The sequence below is a fragment of the Alexandromys fortis genome, unplaced genomic scaffold, assembly GCF_014885135.2.
Source record: "Alexandromys fortis isolate MF-2015 unplaced genomic scaffold, M_Fortis_MF-2015_v1.1 scaffold_3, whole genome shotgun sequence".
Lineage (NCBI taxonomy): Eukaryota > Metazoa > Chordata > Mammalia > Rodentia > Cricetidae > Alexandromys > Alexandromys fortis.
Window position 1 is genome coordinate 10632171 of NW_026067909.1, and position 27495 is coordinate 10659665.

The window sequence follows — 27495 nt, forward strand, 5'->3', positions numbered from 1 at the left end:
CCTTCTGTGTTCACAAAGAAAGACTGTGGGCTATGGTTACCTGGGTCACTTTCTTTTTCTGAACTTGGAGTCCACTGCCTTAGATTCCACGGAATCACTGTAACTCTGTCCAGGGATCTCTGTACTGTAGTCCCCTGCAAAGCACAAGGTCCCCTTAGAGAAGTGCCCTGCAAAGACCCCCTAGGGCAGGATACCCACACAACAGAGTCCCCACACAGCAGACTTCCTATATACCAGAGTCCCCCTAAACAGGGTGTCTATATAGCATGGTTTAACAGAATAGGGACCTATGCAAAATTCCCCCAAGAGCAGGGTTTCTGCATGCCAGGATCCCCCAGCACAGGGTACCCACACATAGCAGGGTCCTCCTGAAGCAGGGTCCCTGTACAACAGAGCCTCCCAGAATAGAATCCTTGAACAGAAGAGTACCCACACGACAGGGTCCCCCAGAACAGGGTCTCTGCACAGCAGGGACCCCACAGAATAGGGATCCCACATAGCTGCAGTAGTTCTACAATACTTCGTCTATCAAAAAAAAAAAAAACCATCAGACAAATTTAGGAAAACCTTAGCTAAAAGAACCTGACTTGTTTGAAGGTGCTTCATGTCTATTCTAACAAAACAAAAACAAACAAACAAAAAAAAACAAGTAGAATCAGGGACAAAAACAGGTAAAATCTCTAGGACAAGTGGGTACCTTGGGACAGTGGAACATCAGTGGACAGGAGGGAGGTAAGAGCCTGAATAATTGGCAGGACAGAAAAGAGGGTACAACAGGACCAGAATGTGGGCCATCCAGAGCTGCAGAGAGCAAGCCGGACCAGCCAAACAGAGCAAGAAGGCAAGGTACTCCAGACTGGGGCCTGAAAGGAGCCCAGAGGTCTGGCCCTAGAAGCCTCCCTGACTCAGAGAGACCAACTAGTTAGTTATCTGGATAGTCAGACATGTGCTTTCACATTCAGAGAGCATGGATGGTCATTTTTTACCCAGCAAACACAGATGGTCTCTTAGCTCAGAGAATACTGAGGGCCCACATCACCCAGAGAACATGGGTAACTTACACATACGTGGAGAACTGTGTCTAGTTTGTCTATCAAGGACCCTGGAAAGTAGACCAGGTCTTCCCTCACACAGGCTTCTGGACCACCAGGTAACAACCATGTGACCCCAAGAAATCACTTCTTCTCTGTCTCCTATTGGCCTGGAGACAAGATAAGCCAGTGGCCACCTTTTAGAGAGCCTGAGTGGGCCCAGGAGCCCAATACTCATTTTCCAGTGACCCTCCCAGCACTGGGGGGTCCCCACTAGGGTTGGTGAGGCACTAGGGTGTACAGCAACAGAGATGAGACCCCATGCTCACCTCTCCCCACCCCCCAGCCTGGGACCTTGCCCAGGCTGATGCTGATGATTCTGCCAGTGGGCTGTCTGTGGGTGGGCAGCTGAGGGAGTTTGGTCAGGAAACAGCGGCTGTGGTGGAGGGCTCTTCCTCCCACACTGTGCATACAGCTGCTCGTGCTGGCAGCTAGTTCAAGACAGGCCTCTGTCCCCGGCTGGCTTTGGCTTCCCAATGTTCCCTTGGGTGGAGGACAGTGTGTGTCTAGGGAAGCCTTTGATCACATGCCCCCAAACTGAGGGTCTCCACTCTCCCTCCATGCCTGCCCTCCTCTCCTTGGTTAGCCCGCGCCCCGCTTGCTGCTAGCGCCAGCAAAGCTAGGGTTTGCATTGGCTTCAGGCCAAACCCCGGAATGTGCCTGCTGGCTGCCCGGCAGCTGTTCCTGGAAAAGGGGCGACAATGCACAGACTGTCTGTGAGATGGGGGTGGACGGGGTGCAGGCTGCCCAGAGCTGTGCATGAATAGAGTACAGAGGCCCTGAGACAGGGATGAATGGGTTCACTGGGCCCAGACACCCCTGAATGGGTTAGTACATCCAAAGATGCATTGGAGCTTGGAACTGGCCACCCAGGAGCCCCTACCTAGGATATGGGCCTATGTGAGGTCTAATAAGAGGTAGTTGTGAACACATACCACCCAGAAACCCTGGTAGAATAGGGAACAGTGCACCCCAGTACTCAGATCCACAGATATACTCAATTCAGGCACTCAGATAGGGGTTAAAAGGGACAACGCCCCAATTTCAGACACATTCAAAGGTCATTTCACCTCCACACTGGTATGTGTCACGTAAAGTACTGTGGAATTCTGTTATGGGGGTGCAGGACACCCAGACTCTTGTATCAGTGGGGTTCATATCTCCCACATGCTGCTAGATTGTGGGGGGTCTTCAGATATCCACAGCAGGAACTCTGGCGCTCAGAAGGTAAAGCAGCCAGCCTGGCGCCACGCATGAATAGAGACCGGGACCAGAAGGGATATGGACTCACATGGGCCGTGACGCCCGCTTGTGATGAATGGGCAGTGAACGTCCAAAGACGCAGTGGAACTTGGAACGGCTGCTGGGGGCCCTTGCCTTGGGATGTGGGCCTACGTGAGAGACAGGCAGTGCGGTGTTAGGCTGCCAAAGACCCTAGTGAAGGAGGACAAGCTGTCCAAACCTCAGGCGATGATGAAGAGGAAGACCGGGGCCTCGGAGTGGGGTGCATGTCAGCGTCAGCCAGCACTCTTGGGTTGGCGCACAGCTCCTGGGTGATGGGGAGGGTTGGCGGAGACCCTGGAAACTGGGGCGGGGGAGCTGTGGCGTGATTCTTGAAGACTTTCCTACCTAGCAGTTTAGAAGAATAAGAGGCAGGCTGCCAGACACCCAGAAAAGCAAGGGTTCCCAGGAAGAGGTTGCAGGGTGCAGCTAGCTGGGAACCCTGAGCATAAGCTCTCTGTTTAGAAGCCACAATCGCCATATCTCCCGATATGTAGGTAAAGAGACAGGGCTGTGCCCAGCCTTAAGTGACCACTATACTTGTGGGAAGGTGTGGAAGGTGCTCAGATCTGAGAACTTGTACACAGCACACAGACACCTGGATGTGGGTGCCTGCTGCACTTATGCAGAGACAACTGGGGTGGGACATGGAGACCCTCAGACAGAAGCATACAGGACAGTGAGCATCAGAAAGTGGGACTTTTGGAACCTAGCTAAGAGCAAAAGGTACCTAGACACCAAGACAAGCGAGGTATCAGGACTCCAGGGTTTGATCACCTTAGTTCTCTGGTGGGCAAAATATCCACATAAGAACTCCAAGAAAGGGTGACAGAATCGACCAGAGAAGGATGGGGATGAAGCTAATGGCTAGAGTTCTTGCCTAGGATGCATGAGACCCTGAGCTCACCCACAGCCCTGTACACCGGGCTTGGTAGTCTGCAATCCCAGCACTCAGGAGGTGGAGGCAGGGGGATCAAAACTTCAAGGTCATTCTCAGCTACCTAGTGAGTTCTAGCCTAGTCTGGGCTACACAAGACCCTGTCTCAAAAACATAAAGAAGCTACTATACCTTTCAAAGCAAGGAACTGGCTAATGTCTGTAAGGCTCAAATGTTTACAGAAGGCCACTCTGAGGACCTGAGGTTATCACGATGGAAACGCTAAAGAGCCCGTGAGTGGGAAACTCAGACCCGCAGTACAGTGGACTGTGGGAACTCCATGTTCAGCTAGTGGGGTGTAGGTAGCACGCACTCAGACCCATGGGGCACAGAGATGAGAACTCAGCAGTCAGCTCTTGTGCGGGCTCAGCTCAGGGGGCGCAGGTACAGAGTGCAGACACCTGGGCGACTGGGGGTGGGCAGGCAGCCCAGAGCTCAATGAATGGCACACAGAGAACCGAGACAAGGGTGAATAGGACGCTCACAGTGGTGTGATGCCCAGGAGCGGCGTGTCCAAAACCACAGGAACGTGGCGCCGGCCCTGGGCCTCCGGCCTGACGTGCAGTCCTATGTACCTTGTGTCAATAGGCAATTCAGTAAGCCCAGCAAATGGGGTACAGGCTGTCCAAGACCCTGGTGACCACAGAATGGAGCTCCTGTTCCCAAATGAACAGGGAACAGGTCACCTAGCTGCAGAGACAGTTGGATATTTAGGGCATATACCCCCAGGTATTCACAAGAGTAGATTAAAGACACCATTCTATGGTTTCCTTGGACAGAGACCACAAACCAATGTGTGTGAGGCCTTCATAAAGCTATATGATAGATGGGGTCGAACTCCAGTTCTCTGAAGCCCTTAGGAGATGCATCCAGTCGTTCAGTGAGTTCCACCATGATAGGGCATGTGTCCCCATATGTATAGGGGATGGAAGACTCACCTGGGCACTGCAGAGGTCAGGGTTCACATCCCTGGAGTCTTCAATAGAGTCTCAAAGCTCAGTGTGTCATGTCCAAAGACACTGTAGCATTACAACATGCCCAAGGAGGCTATGAGGTCCTGGTATAGCAGTGAGAGTGTACAACCCAAGCCAAAGCACAGGCAGGAGGTCCTCCCAAGAGGCCCTGATAATGGTGCCATTTCTCTAGATCCTGGGATGATGGGGTGTAGCCTCCCTGGATGGTTAGGAGATGGGTACTGTGTTCCTTGGGTGCTTAGGTGGTGGATCAATGTGCGTTCTCCAGTGCTCAGGAGATAGGACGCAGCCTTACCAGATGTTCACGCAATGAGGTACAGCCTCCCCAGATGTTTAGAAGTTGGGATTCAGCTTCCCAAAGTGTCTAGATAATGGGGCTCAGGTTTGTTCTGATGCTGGAATGTCAGGGATATTGTACCTAGCTTGTATCCCACAATATACAGGTAACCTGAGTGCACACACAAGCTACATACAGAGGTCTGAGACAAGTTGAGTACTCATCTTTGGCTGTCTCAGACCCCAGGTAAAAGAGGTGCCTAGAAGGATAGGGCTCACAACAGGGTCAGTACAGGCAAGGAGCACGTGTCCCATCCCTGCACGTCTCCTGCTTCTTTGCCAGAGGCTCTGGGCTCTCCCGCCAGCGTCTGCCGTGTGTTCTAACCTCAAACATTCCCCAGGCATCCTCAAAGGAAGCATCCGAGTCCAGGAGCCCCGCCAGGGTCTCCACGGGGCTTCTGGCTGCCAAGCCGCCGTCTGGGGGCCGCGGGCCTGGCTGTGGGCTGCCAGCTCTGTTTGGTTTTCTCCTTCCTGCCTCAGAACCTCAGACGCCGTCTCGCCACGGAGGCGCCCTCATTCTGGAGAGGCACAAAGACCCTACACAGCCGGGTTGTGGGAGCTACTTGTGGGGCCTGAAGCTCTGCTCTACAGGGGCCTGGTGGGTCCCAAAGTACAGGTGCTTGCTACCAGGGTGCCTCGATATCCCTGCAGGCACACCTCTGGCCCCTCTGATCATATTTGTAAGTCCCTGTTACATCACCTGAGTTATAACAGGGGATGGACCCACCACCTCATGTTGCTGCCCATGCGCCCAGAGCCACTTGTGAGCAGCACGCATGTACCCCATATGCCGTGGTCCCAGAGCATCCTCTAGCTGGAGTTTCCTCAAAAAGACCTATTTGACCATCCCAGAGACTTGGAGACTTGGGCCTAATGAGATAGGTCACATTAACCATTAACCATTCCAATTTCTGACTGCCAGTCACGGATAAAGGGCTGTAGAGTGACCGGACCAGACCAACTGGTCAGAGCACAATGAGGAACTCAGACTACATAGTGGGACCCATATTGATGGAACAGATACTGAGGTTAGATTATTGCAAGGACCTTGGGCACCAGGATGAAGGCTTGCTCACTGGGAAGCTGAAAACTCAAGGGAATGGAGCAGAATGTTCTCTGAGGGTGGCAACCAAGCCAATGGGCTCAGGTCAGCACTACACAACACCAGGCAGGTCCCCTACAGGGTTTCACCTTCTCTGTGTTTGGCTCCCTAGGCCTGCACTGCCAGGAGGCACACTCTTCAACCAAGCAGTTGTGACTCAGGCCTTCTGGGTGTGAGCCTGTACACAGGTCAGCCCAGAGAGCCTATCACCCCTGTTTGCAAAGCTTGCTGTGGGTGGGGTAACCTTCAGCCTTGAGTAGCCCCTAGAGATAGCCCAGAGTCCAGACACCTGTCCTAGGGCTTCAGACAAGGGGAGGCCCTTCTCTCTCTCAAGGGAGTTTCCTGGCTTCTGAGGGCCAGCAGTTCCAGCCATGAGGTGGGGCTCCCCAAAGCCCTGCCTCCATACCCCTTCCTCCCCGCAAGATTCTTTGGATCACTAGCAACAGGCAACGGTTCTGCTGTGGGCTCCAGGTGCTGCATAAGAGTGGACCAACCAGCCTCGCGGTGGCTAGGGTCAGAGCAAGAAAGCCAGAGCCTGGCAGCCCCAGGAAGCAGTAGACATCAGGTGAGGGAGGACCACCGCTGTCCTGGGGGCAGGTGTCTTTCTTTCCTGGGGAAAGGGAACACAGAAACCGCTCCCCGTGAAGTTTTACAAGGTTCGGTTACACTGAGGGTGGAGGGAGTTGGTAGCAGGTCTAACTCAGAAGTAATGGTTACTCGATCCTAGACTGCCGGGGAATTTGGAGGAGAGGCCCAGCACATCTGTACGTGGCTCCTGTCTTAAAGGGGGCACTGGGTGGCATCCAGCCCAAGCCGAAGTAATTCTGAGGGACCTGGAAGGGATACCTGGAGAAAGTGGGGCTCATGCAGGCCTTGGAGAATGAACAGGGTGAGAGAGGCTGGGGTAGTGAAGGCAGGCCTCAGGCCCAGGTATGAGTCAGCTGTCCTGCCTAGAAGGGATTACAGAGCTGGGTGCACAGAGCTGCTGGGAGGGAGCCTGGAGATGTAGCAGGGACCCCCAACTCCCTTTCCTGGGCCAAACAGCTCCGGTTGAGAGAGTCTTCCTGGGAAGACTACGAAAGTCAGCAGGAAGGCCTACCTGCCGCTCGGGGGTGGATGCTGCTCTCGGTCATACAAACAAGGATAGCCAAGGCCCTGGACTGGGACCGGAGAATCATAGAGCCTCTTTTCTATCTGTCCTACTCAGGCTCAGCTTCCCTGGAAGTCCATTATCTGCAAGCTGAAAGCTACCCGTGGGTGGGGGACCAGTGGGAAGAATGGCTCCACCTGGTGGCTGTATTTTTACCTGCACCTTTACCACCATGAGGACCTGGGGGTCCTAAGGGGCCTTAATCTCTCCAGGCCTTGAAAATCTCACTAGTATCAGGAGCCAGTGTTTCTGAGGACCCAGAATCCGACAAAGCTAGTTTCTAGACAGTCTGAAGTCCCTTGAGGACGTGTGTCACCACCAGGCTATCCAGAATGCCTTCGTGATCTACATGCAATGAGAAGTCTGGCTTCTGTGCCTCTGCCACTTGTTCTTACCGTAAGGGGGAACTTCAGACAAGAAGGGCAAAGAAATGGACTCACATATGCAAACACACACACACACGAGAGAGAGAGAGAGAGAGAGAGAGAGAGAGAGAGAGAGAGAGAGATCTCAATGTTACTTGAATTCCAACATTCACGCCGGCTTCACCGTTACCAAATGACAAATGTGGCTTTGTTCACTCAGGGAGCCAGACTTGTTTCAGCCTGGCTTCAGCCCTCTTATGCTAGGGACCCTTGAGGAACAACATGCCAGCTCCAGCCCACCCACTCATTCTGCCAGGTGCCACTGGGGACACTCTGGCTGTCCCCTGTGGACTCCAGCCTAGCAAATGACTTTAGAATACCAGACAAGAGTGAAGTTAGTGGAGAGGGAGGCTGTTGAGGCCTGCAGATCACCCCCTCCCTCTTCAGGGGACCCATCAAGTCTCCATGTCTACCAAATTACAGACTGGGATCTGAAATTAAGTTATGGTCTAGCTGTATGATTCATAGGGCCTGGGGATGAATTTATAATTGGATACCTGTGCTCAAACTTGAGGGGTTTCAAGAGATGAGGAGGGCATTCCGCCTAACACTATGACCCTCTCAGGTCCCCATCAGCCTGCTCTCCATTATGGATTCTTTTTTTTTAAATATTTATTTATTTATTATGTATACAATATTCTGTATTCCTGCTGGCCAGAAGAGGGCACCAGACCCCCATTACAGATGGTTGTGAGCCACCATGTGGTTGCTGGGAATTGAACTCAGGACCTTTGGTAGAGCAGGCAATGCTCTTAACCTCTGAGCCATCTCTCCAGCCCCCATTATGGATTCTTGTAATCACCGTCTGCACCTCTGCTCTAGGGTCATGCCAACTTCAGGGCCCCAGCCTCAGGCCATCCCTGGAAAGCTCATGGACCCACGTGTGCAGCATCCCTACAGGGAGCCCTGGGAGGCAGAACCTGGTCCTCTCCTGATCTTCAGCTACCCACAATCACTGAGGGGTGGATGTTTCTGGTCTTTCTGAGCTACGACTGCCTCTCTCCAGTCTGCCAGGTAGTGAGGTGCTGATGTTGCAGGAAGGGGTGTCTTTGGACTCATGTTGGGGATTTCAGGATGAGGGTACAGGAGAGAGAGGATCTGACCCCACAATTACTCACTCCTGGAGGGGCAGACTGCTCTAGTAACTTGTATGTAGTCTGGACTTAGACATGGCCGGAGGGGTAGCAGGCTCTTGTCGCACAGTGGGGTAGACTCAAGTTAGAAAGTTCTGGCCAGCAGCTGCCATCTAGGGAAGCTGCGGGGGCGGGGAGGGAGGCTAGGGAGATCTGAGTTCATGGAGTTGCAGTAGTTCCCAGCCCCCAGCTGGGGATCCCACCTTTCCAGCTCATGGTGGAAGAAGCCAGCCTGCCCGGTGTGTACCCTCCTCAGGCCCTGGGCAGGTGGGATTCAGAGGCCAAGGCAGCTAGCTTCATGGCCTCCTCCTTCCCACTCCCATGCCAAGGGTGGCCAAGCAGGCAGGTAGGCAAGTTTAGGCCGGCATTGATTCAGCGTGGAGGAATGTTCAGGCTCTCCCTGCCCCTGCCTGCCCCCACCTCGCCCTCATCCCCAGGCACTGCTGGCCTGGTGCCCATGCCAGCAAAGCTCCTTCAGCCTAGGCTTGCTGGAGCGCATGCCCAGTTGCTGGTGGCTTTATGCCCCAGCTCCCTCCCACATGACCTCATGGCCCAAGCTGCTCTTGGCTCTGAGGCTACAGTTAACTGGACTACCTGGTAGAACGTGGTACGCCTTTGGAATGCAGGGGGCTATGATGGGTCCTCCTCAGGAAATGAGACACCCCTAAAAGTGAGAAAAATCCTCTGAGCCCAAGAAAAAAAAGGACAAAGTTCCTCCTGCAATGTGAGTTGGTTCCAGTGAGCAAGGGTCAGCAAAAGCAGGTACCAGGCTGCCCAGGCTTGGCCTAGTTGGCTGGGGCTGGGGACAGGGAAAAGTGGCAAGAGGCCAGTCTTTCTCTCCCTAGCTTCCAGACTAGCACCCTTGCCCCTGGCCACCTCGGCTGCCTTCTGATCTAGGGTGAACTCAGTAGTTGCTGCTGCCAGCCGAAGAGGCAGTACACCACAGTCAAAGGGCCATCCCTCAAGTGACCTGGATTCCGCAGTTACCTCCTCCAAGCCAACAGAGGCAGGAAGATGGGGCGTGTCCCAGACCCCCACAGCACCTCAGCCCCAGTTGACACCACTGCTGAGCCCAGTCTCATTCCAGACCTCATTACCAGGATCCCCTGTGAGTGGTTGGAACCCCAAGAGTAGTGTGGGCATGGTCTGGGCTAGTAGACTAGTCCAGTCCAGTCTAGGTCCAGATTGTCTAGAGAGGTATTTCAGCAGCCTGTACCCTTGGCCCAGGGCCCCGCTGGGAACTCTTTATCGTCGTTCTTGCTGCTGGAGTTCTCCTGGTCTCTTGTCTGCTCTGTGGTGTCTACTGCTGTTGCCGCCGCTGCCAACGCCGCAGGAAGCAGCCCAAAGACAAAGAAGCTGTGGGCCTGGGCAGTGCTCCCAGCAGCACCACTACTCACCTGGTGAGGAGTGGAGACCTGTGTCTACCTGTGCCCAATCCTGTACTGGCTCACTGCAGGGAGGGGAATGCAAGGTCCAGGCTAGGGAGTTGAGGGCAGCCCTGGCAGGCCTTCCTGGCAGAGGAAGGAGATGAGCAAAGGTGATGGGGGAGGAGGCGTTCAGGAAGCAAGCAGATGCTGGTCCATGGGCTATTGGAAGCTCCAGTAGCAGTACGATGCATATCATGTCCGAAGTAGATATGGCTGGTCTCAGGGAGCTGCACTGAGGATATGAGCCATTGTGTGGGCTGGCCTGCTGCTGGTGGTTTGACCTATATTATGAGAGCCCAGGCCTCCAGTTGAGGATTGGTCTCAACCATACTTATCTGACCACGCCTCCACCCACCCCAGGTTCAACCAGATGTGGACTGCCTGGAGCCCTGCTCTGGGGGGCCGCAATAGTGGGGACAACTGCTGCTCTCACTGGAGTATGATTCTGGAAGCCAGGAGGTAAGTCCCATTCAGGATGTCCAGAGGCTCCGTAGCTGATGGAGGGTGTGTGTGATGGGTGAAGTGCCAGGTGGAGGGGAACGTGGGAAGAGGACCCCTCCCCCCAACACACACTCAGGCTGAGCCAACCCACTGGACTCCAGATTAGGGTGGGCCTGAGGCAGGCCGAAAACCTGAAGGCCGAGGGCACAGCGGACCCCTACGCCTGTGTCAGCGTTTCCACTCAGGCTGGGAGAAGACATGAGACAAAGGTGCACCGGGGGACTCTCTGTCCCATGTTTGAAGAGACATGCCACTTCTCAGTAAGTCTGACCTGGGTAGGCAGAGTGGGCTGGGGCCAGAGCAGTAGGACCCATCTCACAGCCCTGCCTGCAGGTCCCACCAGCAAAGCTGCCTGGGGCCACCCTGAAGGTGCAGCTGTTGGCTTTCAAGCGGTTCTCGGAACACGAGCCTCTGGGGGAGCTCCAGTTATCCTTGGGCACTGTAGACCCTCAGCATGTCCTGGAGAACTGGTACCAGCTGGGCCCTCCTGGTACCACTGAGGTAAGCCTGGCTGGCAGGGGCCCAGACCCTGCCTGTGCCGTAGGGGTGGCCAAGGTCTGGGTGCTGTACCTGCTGATCCCCAAACCCCAAAGGCAAAGATGACCCTCTCAGCTGCGGCCCTGTCTTGTTGCCCACAGCCTGAGCAGATGGAGGAGCTGTGCTTCTCACTGCGCTACGTGCCCAGCTCAGGCCACCTGACTGTGGTTGTGCTCGAGGCTCGGGGTTTGAATCCAGGGATTTCAGGTAAGAGCTCTATGGGGGGTGGACAGAGGGCTGGGCCCTTGTGCTCAACCTTCCCGGTGTGTGTATGGGACACACCCCTCTTGAACTTTCTTGTCCATGCAGAACCCTTTGTAAAGGTACAGCTCATATTAAACCAGAGGAAATGGAAGAAGAAGAAAACATCCTCTAAAAAGAACACAACTATGCCCTACTTCAACGAGGCCTTCACCTTCCTGGTTCCCTTTAGCCAGCTCCAGGTGAGGAGCGGGGAGAAAGGGCAGAGTGGCCTGGGACTTTGTGCTGGGTCAGTCTGACAAAACTGACAGCCCTTTCCCATTCCATGTCTGCAGAGTGTGGACCTGGTGCTGGCTGTCTGGGCCCATGGCCTGCAGCTCCGGGCTGAACCTGTGGGCAAGGTGTTGCTGGGTTCCCGGGCTTCAGGTCAACCCCTACAGCACTGGGCAGATATGTTGGCCCATGCCAGGCGACCCATCGCCCAGTGGCACCACCTGCAGTCCCCCAGGGAGGTGGATCGTGCTCTGGCCCTGAAGCCTCGCCTCTCCCTGCCTAGGCCTCGCTCCTAAAAGAACCCTACTGGAGCTTCAGTTTCCCCTAATGGAGCTATGGGCATTTGTCCAGGCTCTTCTGAGCTTTCTGTAATAAATGCCTTCTCTTTCCCACTCATGTGCCCTGATGGAGCCCCGTGAGGAGAACCTGAGACACAAGGAAGGCTCCACCTTGTCACCATTGTCCTCTCAAGGATGGGGTAGGGTGCTCTGGACAGTTCTGCCAGTCCTGAGCCTCTGCTCAAGGCCTGATTACTAGGTCTTCCCTGGGAGATGGCACCATCCTCTCTGGCACCCAGAGGTGGCAGAGGAGCAGGGGATTAGAGCTGGCCCTGTGGGGACAAAGTGGGAGACTGGGGGGAGTAACGTGTAGAGACAGTGTGAGGAAGAGACCCCCAAATCATGAAGAATGGTGGTATGGAGTGTCCTCTATACCATCAGCAGGGGGCAGTAGATGCCTTTGGAAGCTGCTCTGGGGCCTTTGGGGGCTTGCAGTCCTGGCCTGTGATGTACCTCTTAATCCCAGCACATCTGGCGGGCTTTAGCAGCTCCTACCTTCCTCTGATCCTCAGGGGCCCCAGAGCAGCAGGGCTGGGGCCAAGCCATGATCTGGGTGTCTTTGGGTGGGGTTCAGAAGCGGGAAAGGGGCGAGGGCCTGGCCCCAGTGAGCCAGGCAATGCAGGACCTGCCTAGGCAACCAAGAGCCCTGAGCCCCCACGGGTCAGAGAGAGGTTCCTAGGGCGGTGGCACCACTCTCTGGGGTTGAAGGACATGTTCCAAGTTGCCTGTGCAGAGAGACACCCATGGGCAGGGCGTGTGGCAGGCTGGGAGAGGCCCAACTGCTGGTCCAGGGGCCCATTTTCTCCTTTCCCTGGGCAGAAAGGCAAGTTCACTACAAGAGAAGGACATTCCTCTCCTGAGCCCTGACTACCACACAGGGCCAGGGAAACTGTTTTTGTCTTGGGTTTCTTTTGTTTGTTTGTTTGTTTCTTGGGGGGGGGTGTCCAATTTTGCAGGAGGACTGATGTGATGAACAGTCACCCCAGGGGCCCAGGCAGGGAGGGAGCACCCAGCAGGCACTGAGTGGCCAGATGGGTGCTGAGCTACTACTGGGCCATGCTATTTGACAGTGACTCCAGTTCAGCCTACTTGGGAGGCCAGGTTTCCCGTGGAGGAAGACTTCAGTGGATGCTTGAGCCGGGTGGGTACCTTGGAGACCCACATACAGTGTAATTCCTGCTGTCCTGAGGGCTCCTGCAGGAACAAGGGTGACATCTTGAACTTGTCACTGAGACATAAATAGAGCAAACCAACCCCCCCACCCCAAGACTTCTTGGACAGGCCAGCGCCTGGGCTGGCTGGCCAGGAGGCTGGGCAGGTGGGGAGGCTCTCCTCCTCTCTGTGCCCCCATTGGTCTGAGGAGACTCCATGCCCTTTCTGAGCAGGGGCCCGGCCTAGGGAAAGCCATTTATACCCCTCCCCCTGGCCCACCAGCCCAGCTCACTGCTGCCTGCCTGACCTCGCTCCCAGTCGTGCTGCACAGACTCTAGGTGAGGCCTGGCCCATCTTCCTGAGGCTGGAGAACAGGACACTACTCAGGCTAGCTCGCAGGAGGACTTCCCTGGGCAGGGACTTGGGGTCTGGGGTCTGCTGCCAATAGCTCTCGCTCTGGGGGCTCCCACAGATCTGGGACTGAAAAGCAGCAGGTGCTGGTAGGAGGGGGCAGAGGTCTTCATCAGGACCTCTAATGGCAGGTTCTGACTCTGGGGACACACAAGCGAGAGGATATTCAGGTCAAGCAAGCGGGGACCTGAGCCCCCAGGCCGCGCAGAAGAGCTCTTTCTCCTATGTATTTACTTCTCCAGCCAAAGAAGCAAGAGTTAAAAATAACAGGCTCACTCTGGCAGCCACCTGTGCTGGCCAGCCCCACCCCTCCCTCAGGGACAGCTGCAGCTCCTCAGGCCCCGCCTGGGACATTTTGGGAACACTTTCTCCTCTTACTTCTCACCCTCAGGGTGGGGGTGGGGGGTGTCCTCTAAATCCTTGCCCTCTGAGAAGGTCTGAGTTGGGGATAGAGCAGAAGCGGGCTGGTGAGCTCAGGCCTCCATGCTTGGCCTCGTGCAAGACACTGACATCTTCACCTCTCTCTCCCTACAGGCTCAGAGCTTGAAACCTCAGGATGGGGGAGTAAGTGGCACCCAGTGTGACCTCCCCCCCTCACTGCAGTCCCCTCACCACTGTTTGGGTCCCATATCTCCCCATCCTCTGTAGCTACCACACACCCCTTCAATCCCATCTACCCCAAGGTTCCATGGCTACTCCCATGGAACCACAACCTAACTTCTCTTTTCTCTCTCCCTCCCGCCTCCCTCTTCCTCTTCCTCCTGGGACAGTGAGGAGGTGAGTATCACTCAAGGCTATAATGGTGTCCTGAGACTAAGTCAGAAGACACACTTGTCAAGTGCCCCGCCCCCTGAACAACCCCAGCCAGAGGAAGGACCTACCTGGTGCCTAGTGAGAGGGAAGTGAGATTTGGGCCTAATCACAGGGGAATCACTTCTCCTTTCTGATTTCTGATCACCACTCACCTCCTAGGTCTCCCCTTGCCCATAGCCTCTGAGTCCTGGCCACACCCCTTCCCCATTCCCCAACTCCATTACCGACTTCAGCCCTATGTATCACCTAAGCAAAGTAGCAGGACCACAGACATGTGTTCCTGAAGCAGGTGCTGGAGTGGGAGAAAAGAAAAGCAAAAACAAAAACAAAAAACAGGGCCCTGGGCAGTGGCCCTGTGGCCTCCTTTGGAACTCCGGGCCAGATGGCTACAAGGAGGTCAAAGCTCTACCAAGGCCTGACTCTGCCTTCTCTGCCCTATCCTGCAGAAACGCAACAGGGCCATCACGGCCCGGAGACAGCACCTGAAGGTAGGCACGGGCTGCTGCAGAGGACTAGGTACAGAGGTGGGGGTGGCAGTCACCGCGCAGGGCCATCTGGGTCTGGAGATGGCACCTATAGGCTGCAGAGGGCTGGGGGTACAAGGGTGGGGGTGGCAGTCCCTGCAGAGCCTCACTCCCGCCTCTCTGCTTCTCAGAGTGTGATGCTCCAGATTGCGGCCACAGAGCTGGAGAAAGAGGAAAGCCGCCGTGAATCTGAGAAGCAGAACTACCTGTCCGAGCACTGCCCGCCTCTGCATATTCCAGGCTCCATGTCTGAAGTGCAGGTAGTCCCTTCCTGCCACACACCACCCAAGGCCCTGCTACCCCTATTTCTCAGCCAGTCAGGCCTGGTGGGTCAGGACGGGGAAGGGACAGGGGTCCTCAAGAGTCAGGGTGGTCACCCAACCGCTGCCTGCCCACCCAGGAACTTTGCAAACAACTGCATGCGAAGATTGACGTGGCTGAGGAGGAGAAATACGACATGGAGGTGAAGGTGCAGAAGAGCAGCAAGGAGGTGAGAGGGGGGAGCCAGTGCCTTCAGGGGTCATGAGTGGGGGCAGGAGGGACAGGGGACTTGAAGCAGCCAGGTGAAGCCAAATGATATGGGGGTGGGGCCAGCTGATATGGGGTAAAACCAGGTGGTGTGAAAACAAGGCCAACAACGTCAGGGACATGGGGGCTGCCAGGTCCCTAAACCTCCTGCTCCTTCTTCTTAGCTGGAAGACATGAACCAGAAGCTATTTGACCTGAGGGGCAAGTTCAAGAGGCCCCCACTTCGGAGGGTGCGTATGTCGGCTGATGCCATGCTGAAGGCGTTGCTGGGCTCTAAGCACAAGGTGTGCATGGACCTGAGGGCCAACCTGAAGCAGGTCAAGAAGGAGGACACCGAGAAGGTAGGCCAGGGCCCAGAGGGAGCCAAAAGGGAGAGTTCACTCACTGTCCCATTCATAGAGAATAAACTGAGGCCCAGGGTAGTCTGGGGAAGACCGGGGTGGGTCTGAGGCTTCTCTGGTTCTACCCTCAGGAGCGGGACCTGCGTGATGTGGGTGACTGGAGGAAGAATATTGAGGAGAAATCTGGCATGGAAGGCCGGAAGAAGATGTTTGAGTCTGAGTCCTAACTGCCCACTGCCCCACCCCACTCCACCACTGGGAGAGCACCCAACAGCCAGGCTGGGAGTACCTGGCCTCATGCCAATAAAGGATTTACATCCCTACCACTGGTCTGGTCTAGTTCTGTCTGCCCACCCTGTAGTCCAGCAGCAGTGATCAGCAGTGTGCCAGTGTGGAGGCCACACAGCTTGGGTACAGTCCAAGAGCCCTGGGCTGCACCCCATAACTGGGGGGTATGGTCCATGTCTGGACTTGTCTAACATGACAGGGCCTGGAGAAGAATGACCAGGGACAGCAACCATCTCTGAGCAGGAGTTTCTAGGCTAGGGCCTCTGTGCCCTGGTACAGTCATCCACTCGGGCCTTTAGCAGGCGCACCCTGAGGCAGGCTCAGTCTCCATTCTTCCAGCGCTGCCCCTTTTTAGGGCTCCATCTTCAGCCAAAAGTCAGAAGCCACCCTGAAAGGCTGACCCTGTGTGTCCATCCCCAGACTCAGCCCATGTCAGCCCTGACGCCTCCTATACACTCTACCTAGTGCCTGCCCCTCTCCGGACATTGAGGGATGAGGGTAAAGTTGAGCCTCACACTTTGCCTGGATGCATCATTGCCTGGATCTTACTGGTCTAACAAGGCCAATAATACACTCACTCTGAGGAACATGGGGCTGGGATGGTACAGCACTTGACTTCATAGCTGGGCCACAGGCTCCAGGCCTTCCCACAGAGGTGCACATGGCTATTCTAAGTCAATAGTCTCTACTTCCTCCAAAGGCCTGTAGTGAGCTGGTAAGACCTGGGTCCCTGTTCCTGGGTAGAACTGTGACAGGCCCAGCCTGGTGCTATCTTGACTCAGAAGGGAACTTGTCTTGTTTTTGTAAGTCCCAGGCCCTGGCCTAGCTAAGACAATATCCCCAACAGGTAAGACTGTGGCCCCACCCTTGCTTTGTGGGAGATGCTTTCAGGGTCCTAGGTCTTCAGTGGGGATCCCAGAAGGGGTTGCTCCACCGCATCCTGGAGTTGTGAGCAACTCTGGGGCTCTTTCACTGACAGTCAGAATTCCCTTTATTGAGGATGGCTCCCTGGCCCTCCCTCAAGCATCAGGAGTCTTGGTTCCACCACGCTCCTTTCACCAGTTCCCAAAGCCCCTTCTAGGCAGAGTCTCAGCCCTGAGCGTGTCCCCCAATGTCTAGACTGATTCCTACAGCAGCAGGTCAGACCTCTGGGGACAGTTATGCCTCATCATGGGGCTGGGCAGGGCAAGTCAGAGCAGGGGGGCTTAGACACGGAGCAGCATGACAAGGCACATGCCCGGGGCCAGGGATTATGAGACGCTTCAGTGAGAAGCTGTGTATGGTGATGTCAGAGGAAAATGGGTACTGCAGGAAGCTGTACGGGAGCACGGTTCCAAGCTCATGTTTGTACCGGGCAGAGCTGAGCAGGTGATTAGACAGTGACTTCAGCAGAAAGACGGGCCTGAGCATGACACTCTGGAGGTAACTAGTGAGCCTGAGTCCCACCTGGGTTTGTACTTACCAGGAACAATGTGACTGCATCCTGCACACCAGGCATCTGAGGTCTGGGAGAGGGGAGGGAGGCAAGGCCACTGCAGGCCCTGCTCTGGGCAAGGACGGCTCAAGGCCATGGCTCATAGGTGTATTAGCTACTCCTCTCACTGTGGCGACAATACCCGATGAAGAAACCCCAGGAGGAAGGAAGGGTTGGTCTGAACTCATGGTTGGAGGATACAGTGCATCACGGTGGGAAGGGATGGTGGTAGAAGTGTGCCTTGTCACACGGCATCAGCAATCAGGAAGCAGAGTGGCAAAGACTGGCTTGCAGCTCGTTCTCTCCTTCTCATTCTCTCTGGCTCAGCCCATAGGTCAGTGCTACCCAAGGTTATGGACGGTCTTCCCACCTCAATGACTCCACCAGAAACTCTCCCTCAGACATGCCAAAGTATTAGCTAGTCTTCTGATGCTGGGGAAAAAATCGCCATGACCGGAAACAACTTACGGAAGACAGTTGGGTAAGAGTCCATCATGATGGGGGGAGCAGGACTCAACAGTAGGTAGGGTGGCCAGAGCAGGAAAAGAACTCACATCTCACCACAGACATGACACAGCGGGAACAAACTGGAAGTGGGGCTAGATTTTAGTCTCAAGGCTCGTCCTCAGTGACACATTTCCCCCAGCAAGAAGGCATCACCTGAACCTCCCCAAACAGGGCTACCAACTGCGAACCAAGTGTTCCAACAAGAGGAATAGTTCTCATTTAAGCCACCACGTGCCCAGAGGTTTGCCTCGAGGGAACTCTAGATCCTGTCAAGTAGACAATATTATTAACATTATTTTTTAAAAAAATTGTCTCTTTTTTTCTTAAAGCAAGGAAATATCAAATATAAAACTCCAGATTATGTTTATCCAGGGTTGGAGGGGGCAGTGGGCACAGAGTAGGGGGCATACAGGAGCAGAGCTCTTCACAGATATAAGCTTGGGACATATAACTCTTGGGCGGGATGGCAGATTTACGGGCACTTACTACATTTTTCCAGTGAATGAATGAAATACGAGAGACCTTTACAAATCAAACCAAACCAACTGACCCAAGGGTGATGTGCAGAGCCATACCCCTGTGCTTAATGCTGTCCATGACCTCATGGAGTGACCCTGGTGACAAGTCATACATTGCCAAAGCAGCAAGACTAAGCGGAGCAGTGGATGCCTGTCCTCCACAGCTTTGTATTCCAAAAAGCTCTCAGTAGGTGCACGGTCCTTGTAAGGAGGCGAGGTAGGGAATGGGGTAGGGGAGCCAGCACCATCTCCTGGGAGGAAGAAGCTAACAGAGACATGGAATGAGTGGGCAACCAGGACTTAGTGGCCAAGGGAGCAAAGGACCTGGGGTCATGCCCCCGAGTTCAAGAGCAGATAAGAAGCTGGCTGTGGACCGTGGGGTCCGGATGTCTGTGAGAATTCCCTGGATAATGACAAGATATGGGATCTGGGCTGAGATGCAAATCATGGTCTCTTTAGACATGAGAAGGGCTGGTGAGAGGAGGGGAGGAAGCAGGAGAGATGGGGGTGAGAAATACCTACAGGGTACACAGCGAGGTCAAAAGTTGAAGAGCCCCTGGCATCCCAAGCAACTTGGGCAGAGCAGTGGCCAAAGGAAATTAAAGGCTTTACTTTTAAAAGTGTCCGCTGAAGACCAAGGAAGTAGGGCTTAGGTGGGCAGGTATATGAGGTGGTGCATGCATGGTTGGTACAAAAGTGGGCAGGTGGAAGGGTGGCCAGGTTCGAGGGTGGGCAGGTGCCAGGCTGTGGGTCTGATGTGCAGGCACCTTCTTGGGAGGGACAACCCAGGAATGAGACTGAAGACTGGGTCCTAATAAGATTCTCTTCTGCAAGCAGGAGGTGGTTGTGGGTGCTGAATATTTTTTCAGAAAAACAAAAAGCGGTCAATGCAAAATTTTAAAAAATTAAAGAAAGAGTGGAAGCCAATCACAGGACAAAAACTGGCAGATCAAACACTGGCTACTTTGGTAACTGCCCTGTGGCCAGCAGAGGACTGCTCTCATGTTAGTAAAGTGACTGTAAAGCTGTGGACTCTTAGGGATAAGGAAGGGGAAAATGGAGGCTGACAGAGAAGGTAAGCATGTTAGCCCTAGCAACACAGGCTCAGCCACCGTCCTCAAACAGATAACCCTGAAAAGCAGAGAGGAGCAGCCACATTGGGAAGAGGGACAAAGAGGTACAGAGACTCCCAAGTCTGTCCTCGGGGGTCCGGACATGAGGTTCAGGGTTAAACAGGGGGCAGGAGGTGTGCATAGCTAAGCAGTCCTGGTCAGGGTGTGGGCCTGCCCGTCACTGACCCATCACTGTCAGCTCCAGGCTCTCCTGCAAGGCGGTCTGACAAGTTCTCAGAACTCCGTGAGGTCTCTCTGGGAGACAGCCCCCCCCCCCCCACTGGCACCAGGCTTCAGCCTTTCCTTTCCCCAGCGTGAGACTCCTGGGAAAATTCCGATGCCATTGTTTTAATAATCTGATAGCCTAGAAGAGAAGCACACCTGTCTCTTTAGAAAGCCTTTACTCCCACCTGGACGGTCACAAGGGGAGAGTGAAGGGGAAGGGTACTTGGTAGTTGCCCAAGCCACTCTGATTCTGGATATTTCTGACAGTGTGAGATTAATTCTCTGAAAAGTTAAACTTTTCTCAAATGCATCAATGTGCGTGCCGGCAGTGCTTATTCGGAAATCCGAAGTCGACGAGAATGTCTTCCTTTATCACTCACCACCTGATTTATGGGGGACAGGGCTTTTTACTGAACCTGTAGCTCACAAGATTCAGCTAGACTGGCTGGCCTTCTAGCACCTGAACTGCCTTGAACTGCCCACGGACACCCTGCAGTGCCCCACGCTATGGGAGACTAGGACCTGACCGGCTTTACCCAGGCCAGCTCTGTGTATGTTTGTTCCTCACCCAAGTCTGTCTAGAACAAGCCTACCAGCTCTAGCTCTCTCCATGTGGTGCCGGGGCCTGAAATCTGGGGTGTTAGAGTTGAACTCAGTGGTCCAGACCTACTTCACCCCAACATTAGGCCTCAATTAAACCTGGTAAGGTTACAAAATAGGCATAGGGAAGGGAACACCTGCTTGACCAGATGGACACTGGGTACTTCCCTCCTGCTTTTCTCTTCAGTACTGGCCCTCTGGCCACCAGTCTGTGGGAAGTCAGCCCTAGAACAGCTAGCTTGCCTCTGCCCAGGCCTAGAGAATTCCCCTGTGGCCTCCTCCAAGCAGCCTCCTTGGAGCACCCGTCAGGCCATTTTTTGTCCTTAGCCCTAGAGTCTACCTTTCCGCTCAGTTTCCAAAATGACCAAAATTCTTTGTATTCGTTTAATTCTGCAAACACATAAGCTTAGCCACCCAAGCTGAGCCAGAGGACAGTTCATTCCCAAGAACACTTGGGGAACTGTCTTGTTTATATCAATTAAGATGAGAAGACCAGAATGAAGGTTCCCCGGGCAGCACTGTTTCCTGGTTTAGGTTCTGGACTGTATAAGAGTGAAGAAAATGGAGCTAAGATTAGACACATGCATTTTTTTCCCCCTTCATTTCACTATGGGTGTGATGTGACCAGGAATCTCAAGTTCCTACCTCTGTAGTTTTCCCGCCATGATGGACCATAAACTGGGATCACACACTAAGAAAGCCTTTGTCTGCTAAAGTTACTTTGGCAAGAGTATTTTATCACAGTGACAGATGTGAAACTGGAACACCTGCCCTCCAATAAGTGCCCGGCCTCTGCACAAACCCCGTCTGGAACATGGCTCCTTCTGGCCTTGTCCCTGTCATATTTACCTCCCAATCATCCATCCTTATCACAGTCTTTGTCCTGACTCATGGCCTTCCTGAAACAGATACATAACCCCGCCACTGTCTTCAGAGGGAGCCTACCTAACCCAAGAGAGACAGCATCTCCCATTGGACCTCCACATCCTTGGACTCACGTTCAAGGTCAGCAGAAAGACCCTGCCCCACCCCCTTGCACTTTGGTCCTCTTCTTACTCCTTTGGGTATGTCCTTCACACTTCCAGGTGTATCTGCTCAACCAACTCTGAAGATTGTGGGGGTTGAGGGAAACCAGGGAGGGACCAACAGGAGCCCAGCTCGGGCCCCACTGTAGTGTCCTTTACTTCCCCTAGCTCCCCAATTCTCTCTTCTCACATGAGATAATTTGACTGCCCATCTCTAATTAGAGGCTTGTAAAGGCCTCTCCTCACAAGGTGCCTCACATCGTGGGGGAATAACTGTCCTGTAGGCACAGTGCAGGTTCCACATAACAGCTCAGGTTATCCTCTCGCCCCCAGACCCACCAGGAACTTCCTCTTGCCTGCTCACTCTGCTGCTCCACTAAGAAAAACACAGGCTAGACTCCCCTGCCCCCAGGTATCTCCATCTTGGCAACTGTTGTCAACTACAGGGGGACACATTGTTGTCTCTGCTTAGCTCCAGACTCTCTTCCTCCCATATCTGCCCTCACCTAGGAAGAGTCTCCATGAGGAACTGTCTAAATCAGGTTAGCCTGTGAGCATGTCTGGGGGGAACTGTCTTGTTTATATCAATTAAGATGGGAAGACCAGAATGAAGGTTCCCCGGGCAGCACTGTTTCCTGGTTAGGTTCTGGACTGACGCTGACCCTCCTTTCAGCTCACAGCTTACTGACCTTTGGCCTGGACACTCTGAGACTTCTCTCCAATGTCTGTCTTCTCCTAATGCCCTTCATTTGGGCCATGCTGTCCCTGCCCCTTTGCAGATTTTCCCAGCGTACTGGATGGTTTTGTGTGTCAACTTGACACAAGCTGGAGTCATCAGAGGAAGGAGCTTCAGCTGAGGAAATGGCGCCTTAAGATCCAAGTGTGAGGCATTTTCTCATTTAGTAATCAATGGAGGAGGGCCCAGCCCATGGCGGGTGGTGCCATCCCTGGGCTGCTGGTCCTGGGTTCTATAAGAAAGTAGACTGTGCAAGCCAGGGGAAGCCAGCCAGTAAACAGCTCCCCTCCACGGCCTCTGCATCAGCTCCTGCCCTCTGGGATCCTGCCCTGTGTGAGTTCCTGTCCTGACTTCCTTCACTGATGAATAGCGCTGCTGAAGTGTCAGCCCAATAAAGCCTCTCCTCCATAACTCACTTTTTGGTCATTGGTGTTGTACCAATAGAAACCCTGAGACACCCAGGATGGCCCCTCCTCTCCCATCCCTGGCCGTCTATTTGCTAATGGGAACACAGCCCTCATGCTTTCCTACTGCACCCCTGGCTGGCTTGGGGTAAGGAATCCACACCAGCTTCTGTGTAGAGAGGATGCATTGTTGTTCACCCTTGCTCTCCATGGCAAGACCCCAAGAAATGATTCTACAGATAGGAACTGTGGTAGGGCTCCCACCATGTTCTGCCCACAAGCGACTCAGCCCACAACACATATGTCCCAAGTCCTCTTCCTGTTCCAAGTATGTTGCAAATATTGTCTTCCTTCCTCAGGCCCCATGTCTAATGGCCAAGGTTCTGGAAGCTATGTCTGCCTATGGACTCCCTTTGCATGCCTGGTGCAAACAGGGACCTTCTCGATGACACAGATCCTAGCCTGGTCCCCTTTTCAGTGTCCCCTGCCAGAGGACCAGCCTTAGGTCCTCAAGGAGGAACCTGGGGTTCCAGAATAGCTGTGGTAGATCTGGCTTGAGAATGGGATGCAGTGGGAAGCCCAGTCTCTAAGATGGAGGCTTGCTCATTATAGCAATGGGTCTTCCTTTTCTGACGGAGACCACCACTTTGTCAAGGCCACCCAGGAAAGTCCACAGGCCAGGAACTTAAACAGTGCTGTTCACTGCCTCACACTTTGAGACCGGAGGGGTCAGAAATGGAGGTGTCACTGTGCTGGCTCCTCCGGAGACCTCTCCCCTTGGCTTGCCGACGAACGCTCTCACATGTCTCAGTGCCCTGACCATTCTTCCTGTAAGAACCGCAGTCAGACTGAATCAGGACCACACTGGTGACCTCATTCTACCATTACCATTTTTTTTTTAAATGTCTCAGCTTCAAATATAGCCACATTGTGAGAAGCGTCTGAGGAGTCGGGGGTTCAGTGTATGAGTTTTCAGAGGATCCAACTATCCAGTGCAGTTCCCAGGGCCACCACCTCTCTGTACCCCTGAACCTCAGATGCCACCTCAGAACCTCAGCTTCCTGCCTGGACCCCAGCCTCTTCACTTTGTCTTTCTGCTTCTCTGTCTAACTCTCATCTTCAAAGACATCTGTGCAGCAACCAAATTGCCCCAGACCACTTCCAGGGCTCTGCTCTGCCTGTGCATGGCCCATGGTGTGGCTTCTTTACCTTCAGGTGGGGTCTTCCCACTCCTGTCACGGCCGGCCGTGCTCCCTGAGAGACAAGATGTACTGTTGACACACGGTGACTTAGCATGGGACCTTGCCTTCTTGCTACTGTCTGGGGCTCTGCACAGACCCATGGCAATCTCCATGTCCCCTGGTTCTGTTTGTGCTTTTTATCAAAGCTACCAAGGAAACCTTCACTGAAGTTGACTTGCTCTGAGTTTTCCTGTCTTGGCCTGTCCATATCCTTGATCTCACACTTCAGACTGCTCTTAGCTCACCTTATGCCCTGTCTCCCATCTGTCACCAAGCCTGTGCTCCTGACCTAGTCCTCTCCCAGAAACCCCTTTGGACCCAACTGTCCATGGCCCCCAGGTGATATGAGCTGAAGCCTCCAAAGAAGGCCTGGATCCCCATCTTTCTTATGCTTTCAGTGCTTGGGATTGAACCTAGGATCTCACACATGCTACCATTAAGCTCTTTGTGATTATTTGAGACAGAGTTTTACTAAATTTCCTAGGCTGGCCTTGAACTTACACTGTAGCCCAGGCTAGTCTTTTTTTTTTTTTAATTTTATTTATTTCATTTGTATTGATGTTTTGTCTGTGCAAGGGTGTCAGGTTCACTGGAACTGGAGTTACAGACAGTTGTGAGCCACCAGATGGGTACTGGGAATTGAACCCAAGTCCTCTGGAAAAGCAACCAGTGTTCTTAGCCACTGAGCCATCTCTCCAGCCCCGAGGCTAGTCTTGAACTTTTGATCCTCCTGCCTCAAGCTTCCTAAGCAGCTAGAATTCCTGGCTTGAAGCCCCAGGTCCATCCTGACTCCCCATCTTAGTCTTTTTTTTTTTTTTAAGACAGGATTTCTCTGTGTAACAGCCCCCGTTGTCCTAGAACCAGCTCTCGTAGACCAGGCTGGCCTTGAACTCACAGAGATCTGCCTGTCTCTGCCCCCAAGTGCTGAGATCAAAGGTGTGTGCCACCACTGCCTGGCCCATATTAGTCTTATAAGAAAATATGCCAGGCATTGGTGATACACGCCTTTAATCCTAGCACGCAGGGGACAGAGGCAGGTGAATCTCTGTATGAGGTCAGCCTGTTCTACAGAGCAGTTCCAGGACAGTCAGGGCCACGCAGAGAAACCCTGTCTCAAAAAACAAAAACAAAAATCGTACTTAACTGCTGGGCGGTGGTGGCACACTCTTTTAATTCCAGCACCTGGGAGACAGAAGCAGGTGGGTTTCTGTGAGTTTGAGGCCAGCCTGGGTTATAGAGAGATTACCAGGACAGATTCAAAAGCTACACAGAGAAACCCTGTCACAAAAAAACAAAACAAACAAACAAACAAAACCCAAAATACACACACACACACACACACACACACACACACACACACACACACACACCTCCATGGGCACTGGATTTTCCCTTCTTTCCCTCTCCACCCAGATCCCTCAGAGATCTTCTGGCGCAAGGAGCAGAAACAATTTCTTGTTGTGCTTAAGTCTGGCTGCCTCAGACGATGCCATCGGGCAGCTGATTTCCTAGCTGGCTTTCTAAATGTGCCACACAAGGCTACTAAGGTTTTAAGTCAGGATTAACTATTTTAACCAATTGGTTTCCAAAAGTTTTAAATTTCAGCCAGCACAGAGAGTCACAGATCCATCTGATCTCAGCCCACACTGTGCTTGAGTGGGATAAAATGGCGCCAAGCAAAATCTTGTGCCTAGGGGCTGAGGGGACGTTCAAACAAGATCCAGATGACAACACTTGGCATGCACAGTTACAATTTGGTGAGAAATACATACTCAACTTTCTTGGTTAAGACCACAGAATTCCTTCCTCTGTTTTTTTGCTATTTGGGGCCTACCAGCCTAGGCCATAAGAGCCATCTCCTACGGCATGCTAACCTAACGAAGGTGTCTTTGTAAGAAAATGGGTGCATACATATATGTACATAACAACAACCAAGGGAAAAGGAGGCCATACACTTGAAAGAGAGCAAGGAGGGGTATTTGGGGATGTTTTGAGGGAAGAAAGAGGGAAGGTGGGAAAAGATGTAATTACATTATAGTCTCAAAAAATAAAAGAAATTTTTAAAAATTAAGATAATATAGTTCACTGGTATACAATCACAAGCATCTATGAGTGTTCTATTAACCAATATGTTTTCTAACACTTGATGAAATAAACGTGATGATTGTTGTCCTTAAAAAAAAAGAAAAAGAAAAAGAAAATGGGTGAAACTATCTACATTTAAGCTGTGTTACATGTAGATCCCACAGGGACTTGTGCCCCCCATGGAGATGTCTCACTTTATCATGGGGCTGAGTTCACGAGCAGAAAGTAACTATGTGTTTTGCCATCCTCTTGGCTAATGACATCATAAAGATGGTGAATGCCATGCGATAAGCAAAGGGCATAAATCAAAAGGGTGGCACCCATAAATTTCCTGGTGCCTCTGAGCCCTCAAGGGATTGCCCCTTTTGCACTATACTAAGGAGGTTCCACCTGATCTCCATGGCATGTGTTTGTTTTAGGTTTTTATTTAGCTTTTGTTTTAATTTTGATTCATTGCTTTACGTGATATATTTATTGGTTTCTGGAAGGGACTTAAGTATTTTCTCAGTGCCGGGCAGTGGTGGTGCATGGCTTAATCCCAGTACTCGGGAGGCAGAGGAAGGCAGATTTCTTTTGAGTTCGAGGTCAGTCTGATCTACAAAGTGAGTTGCAGGACAGCCAGGACCACACAGAGAAACTCTATCTCGAAAAGGGTTTTTTCAGCCATGTACCTCCAACACTAGCCAGGTATCAAAAGAAGCTGACACTTTGTAAGTGGTTTAGACGTGCAAGGCTCATGTCAGTGCTTATCATCCCACAGCAAAGTCTTGAAAGCACAGATCCCAGGACGTGTGGGCTAGTTTTATGTCAACTTGACACAAGCTATAGTCATCTGGGAGGAGGGAACCTCGCCTGAGAAAATGCTTCCATAAGATCTGACTGAAAGGCATTTTCTTAATTAGTGATTGGTGGGGGAGGACCCAGCCCACCGTGGGAAGGGCCATCCTTGTTCTGGTGGTCCTGGGTTCTATAAGAAAGAAGGCTGAGCAAGCCAGCACTATTTCATGGCCTCTGCATCAGCTCCTGTCTCCAGGTTTCTGCATTTGAGTTCCTTCAATGATGAACTATGAAGTGGAAACATGTGCCAAAGAAACCTTTTCTCACAGACTTGCTTTGGTCATGGTCTTTCATCATAGCCATAGCAGCCCTAACTAAGATACAGGGTTTGAGCGGGGGGGAGATGACCAAAAGAATACATTACCAGGTGCTGCCAGTGGGCAGCTACAAGAGCTGAAAGCAAAGAAGAATCCATCTGCTTGGTCAGGAGGCTGGGGATGCAGGCTGTGATGGGTCTTAGTGGCTGCTATTGGTACCTAGACTCTCTAGGACAATTTGTCTCTAGGCTATTCAGGACTCCTTTGCTCCATGCTTGCTTCTACTCGTTTCATTTCTGCCCCATCATGCCCTGGCAACCTACACACTTGTTTTCAATTTCTAGTTGCTTTGACCTAAGCAGGCCAAATAAAAAGAATATTCTGATGCTGTCTCTAAGTTATTGTAGATGTTTTCTTGTGTACTGTATCCTTTAAATTATGGATACTTATTCCAAGATTGTGTGTGGTAAGATATACCAGGCCTTTCTAACTCAGATGATAGAAAGTCATCTTTTAAAGGAGGAATCACCCTGAGTGCTGTCTGCTTGCTGCCTATCTAGATGAGAAGTGTAATAAGGATTGATAGATTATAAATCTGAAGGGTCAAAGATAGTGTTTAAAGGAATCATTGGAAGTTTAGTGCACAAGGAAGCCAAAATCTTCCCTAACATACAATCATTAGAAGCTAATTTTGCTGACATGTGAGATTTT

At 52.8% G+C, this 27495-nt stretch overlaps 2 protein-coding genes across 2 annotated transcripts; both read left to right on the forward strand.

Moving 5' to 3' along the window:
- On the forward strand, positions 1 to 14560 carry Syt8 (synaptotagmin 8). The gene is given in 9 exon segments (XM_050137621.1): positions 1 to 6286; positions 9327 to 9537; positions 9657 to 9829; positions 10217 to 10315; positions 10459 to 10617; positions 10691 to 10858; positions 10996 to 11101; positions 11204 to 11337; positions 11431 to 14560. Coding segments are annotated over 8 exon segments (1167 nt in total). The 5' UTR covers positions 1 to 6286; positions 9327 to 9443; the 3' UTR covers positions 11665 to 14560.
- Tnni2 (troponin I2, fast skeletal type) lies at positions 11774 to 15798 on the forward strand. The gene is made up of 7 exons (XM_050137582.1): positions 11774 to 11846; positions 12219 to 12310; positions 14529 to 14570; positions 14738 to 14866; positions 15007 to 15096; positions 15299 to 15475; positions 15607 to 15798. Exons 1-7 carry the CDS (start codon positions 11774 to 11776, stop codon positions 15700 to 15702), a joined length of 699 nt encoding a protein of 232 aa, XP_049993539.1. The 3' UTR covers positions 15703 to 15798.
- The last annotated feature ends 11697 nt before the right edge of the window (positions 15799 to 27495 follow it).

Bases quoted from the DNA above. Each gene is read 5' to 3' on its own strand.
- Tnni2 (XM_050137582.1), top strand. From the start codon at position 11,774: ATGGAGCCCCGTGAGGAGAACCTGAGACACAAGGAAGGCTCCACCTTG. The intron at 14,867-15,006 runs GTAGTCCCTTCC...CTGCCCACCCAG, and splicing joins GCTCCATGTCTGAAGTGCAG to GAACTTTGCAAACAACTGCA. The intron at 15,476-15,606 runs GTAGGCCAGGGC...TTCTACCCTCAG, and splicing joins AGAAGGAGGACACCGAGAAG to GAGCGGGACCTGCGTGATGT.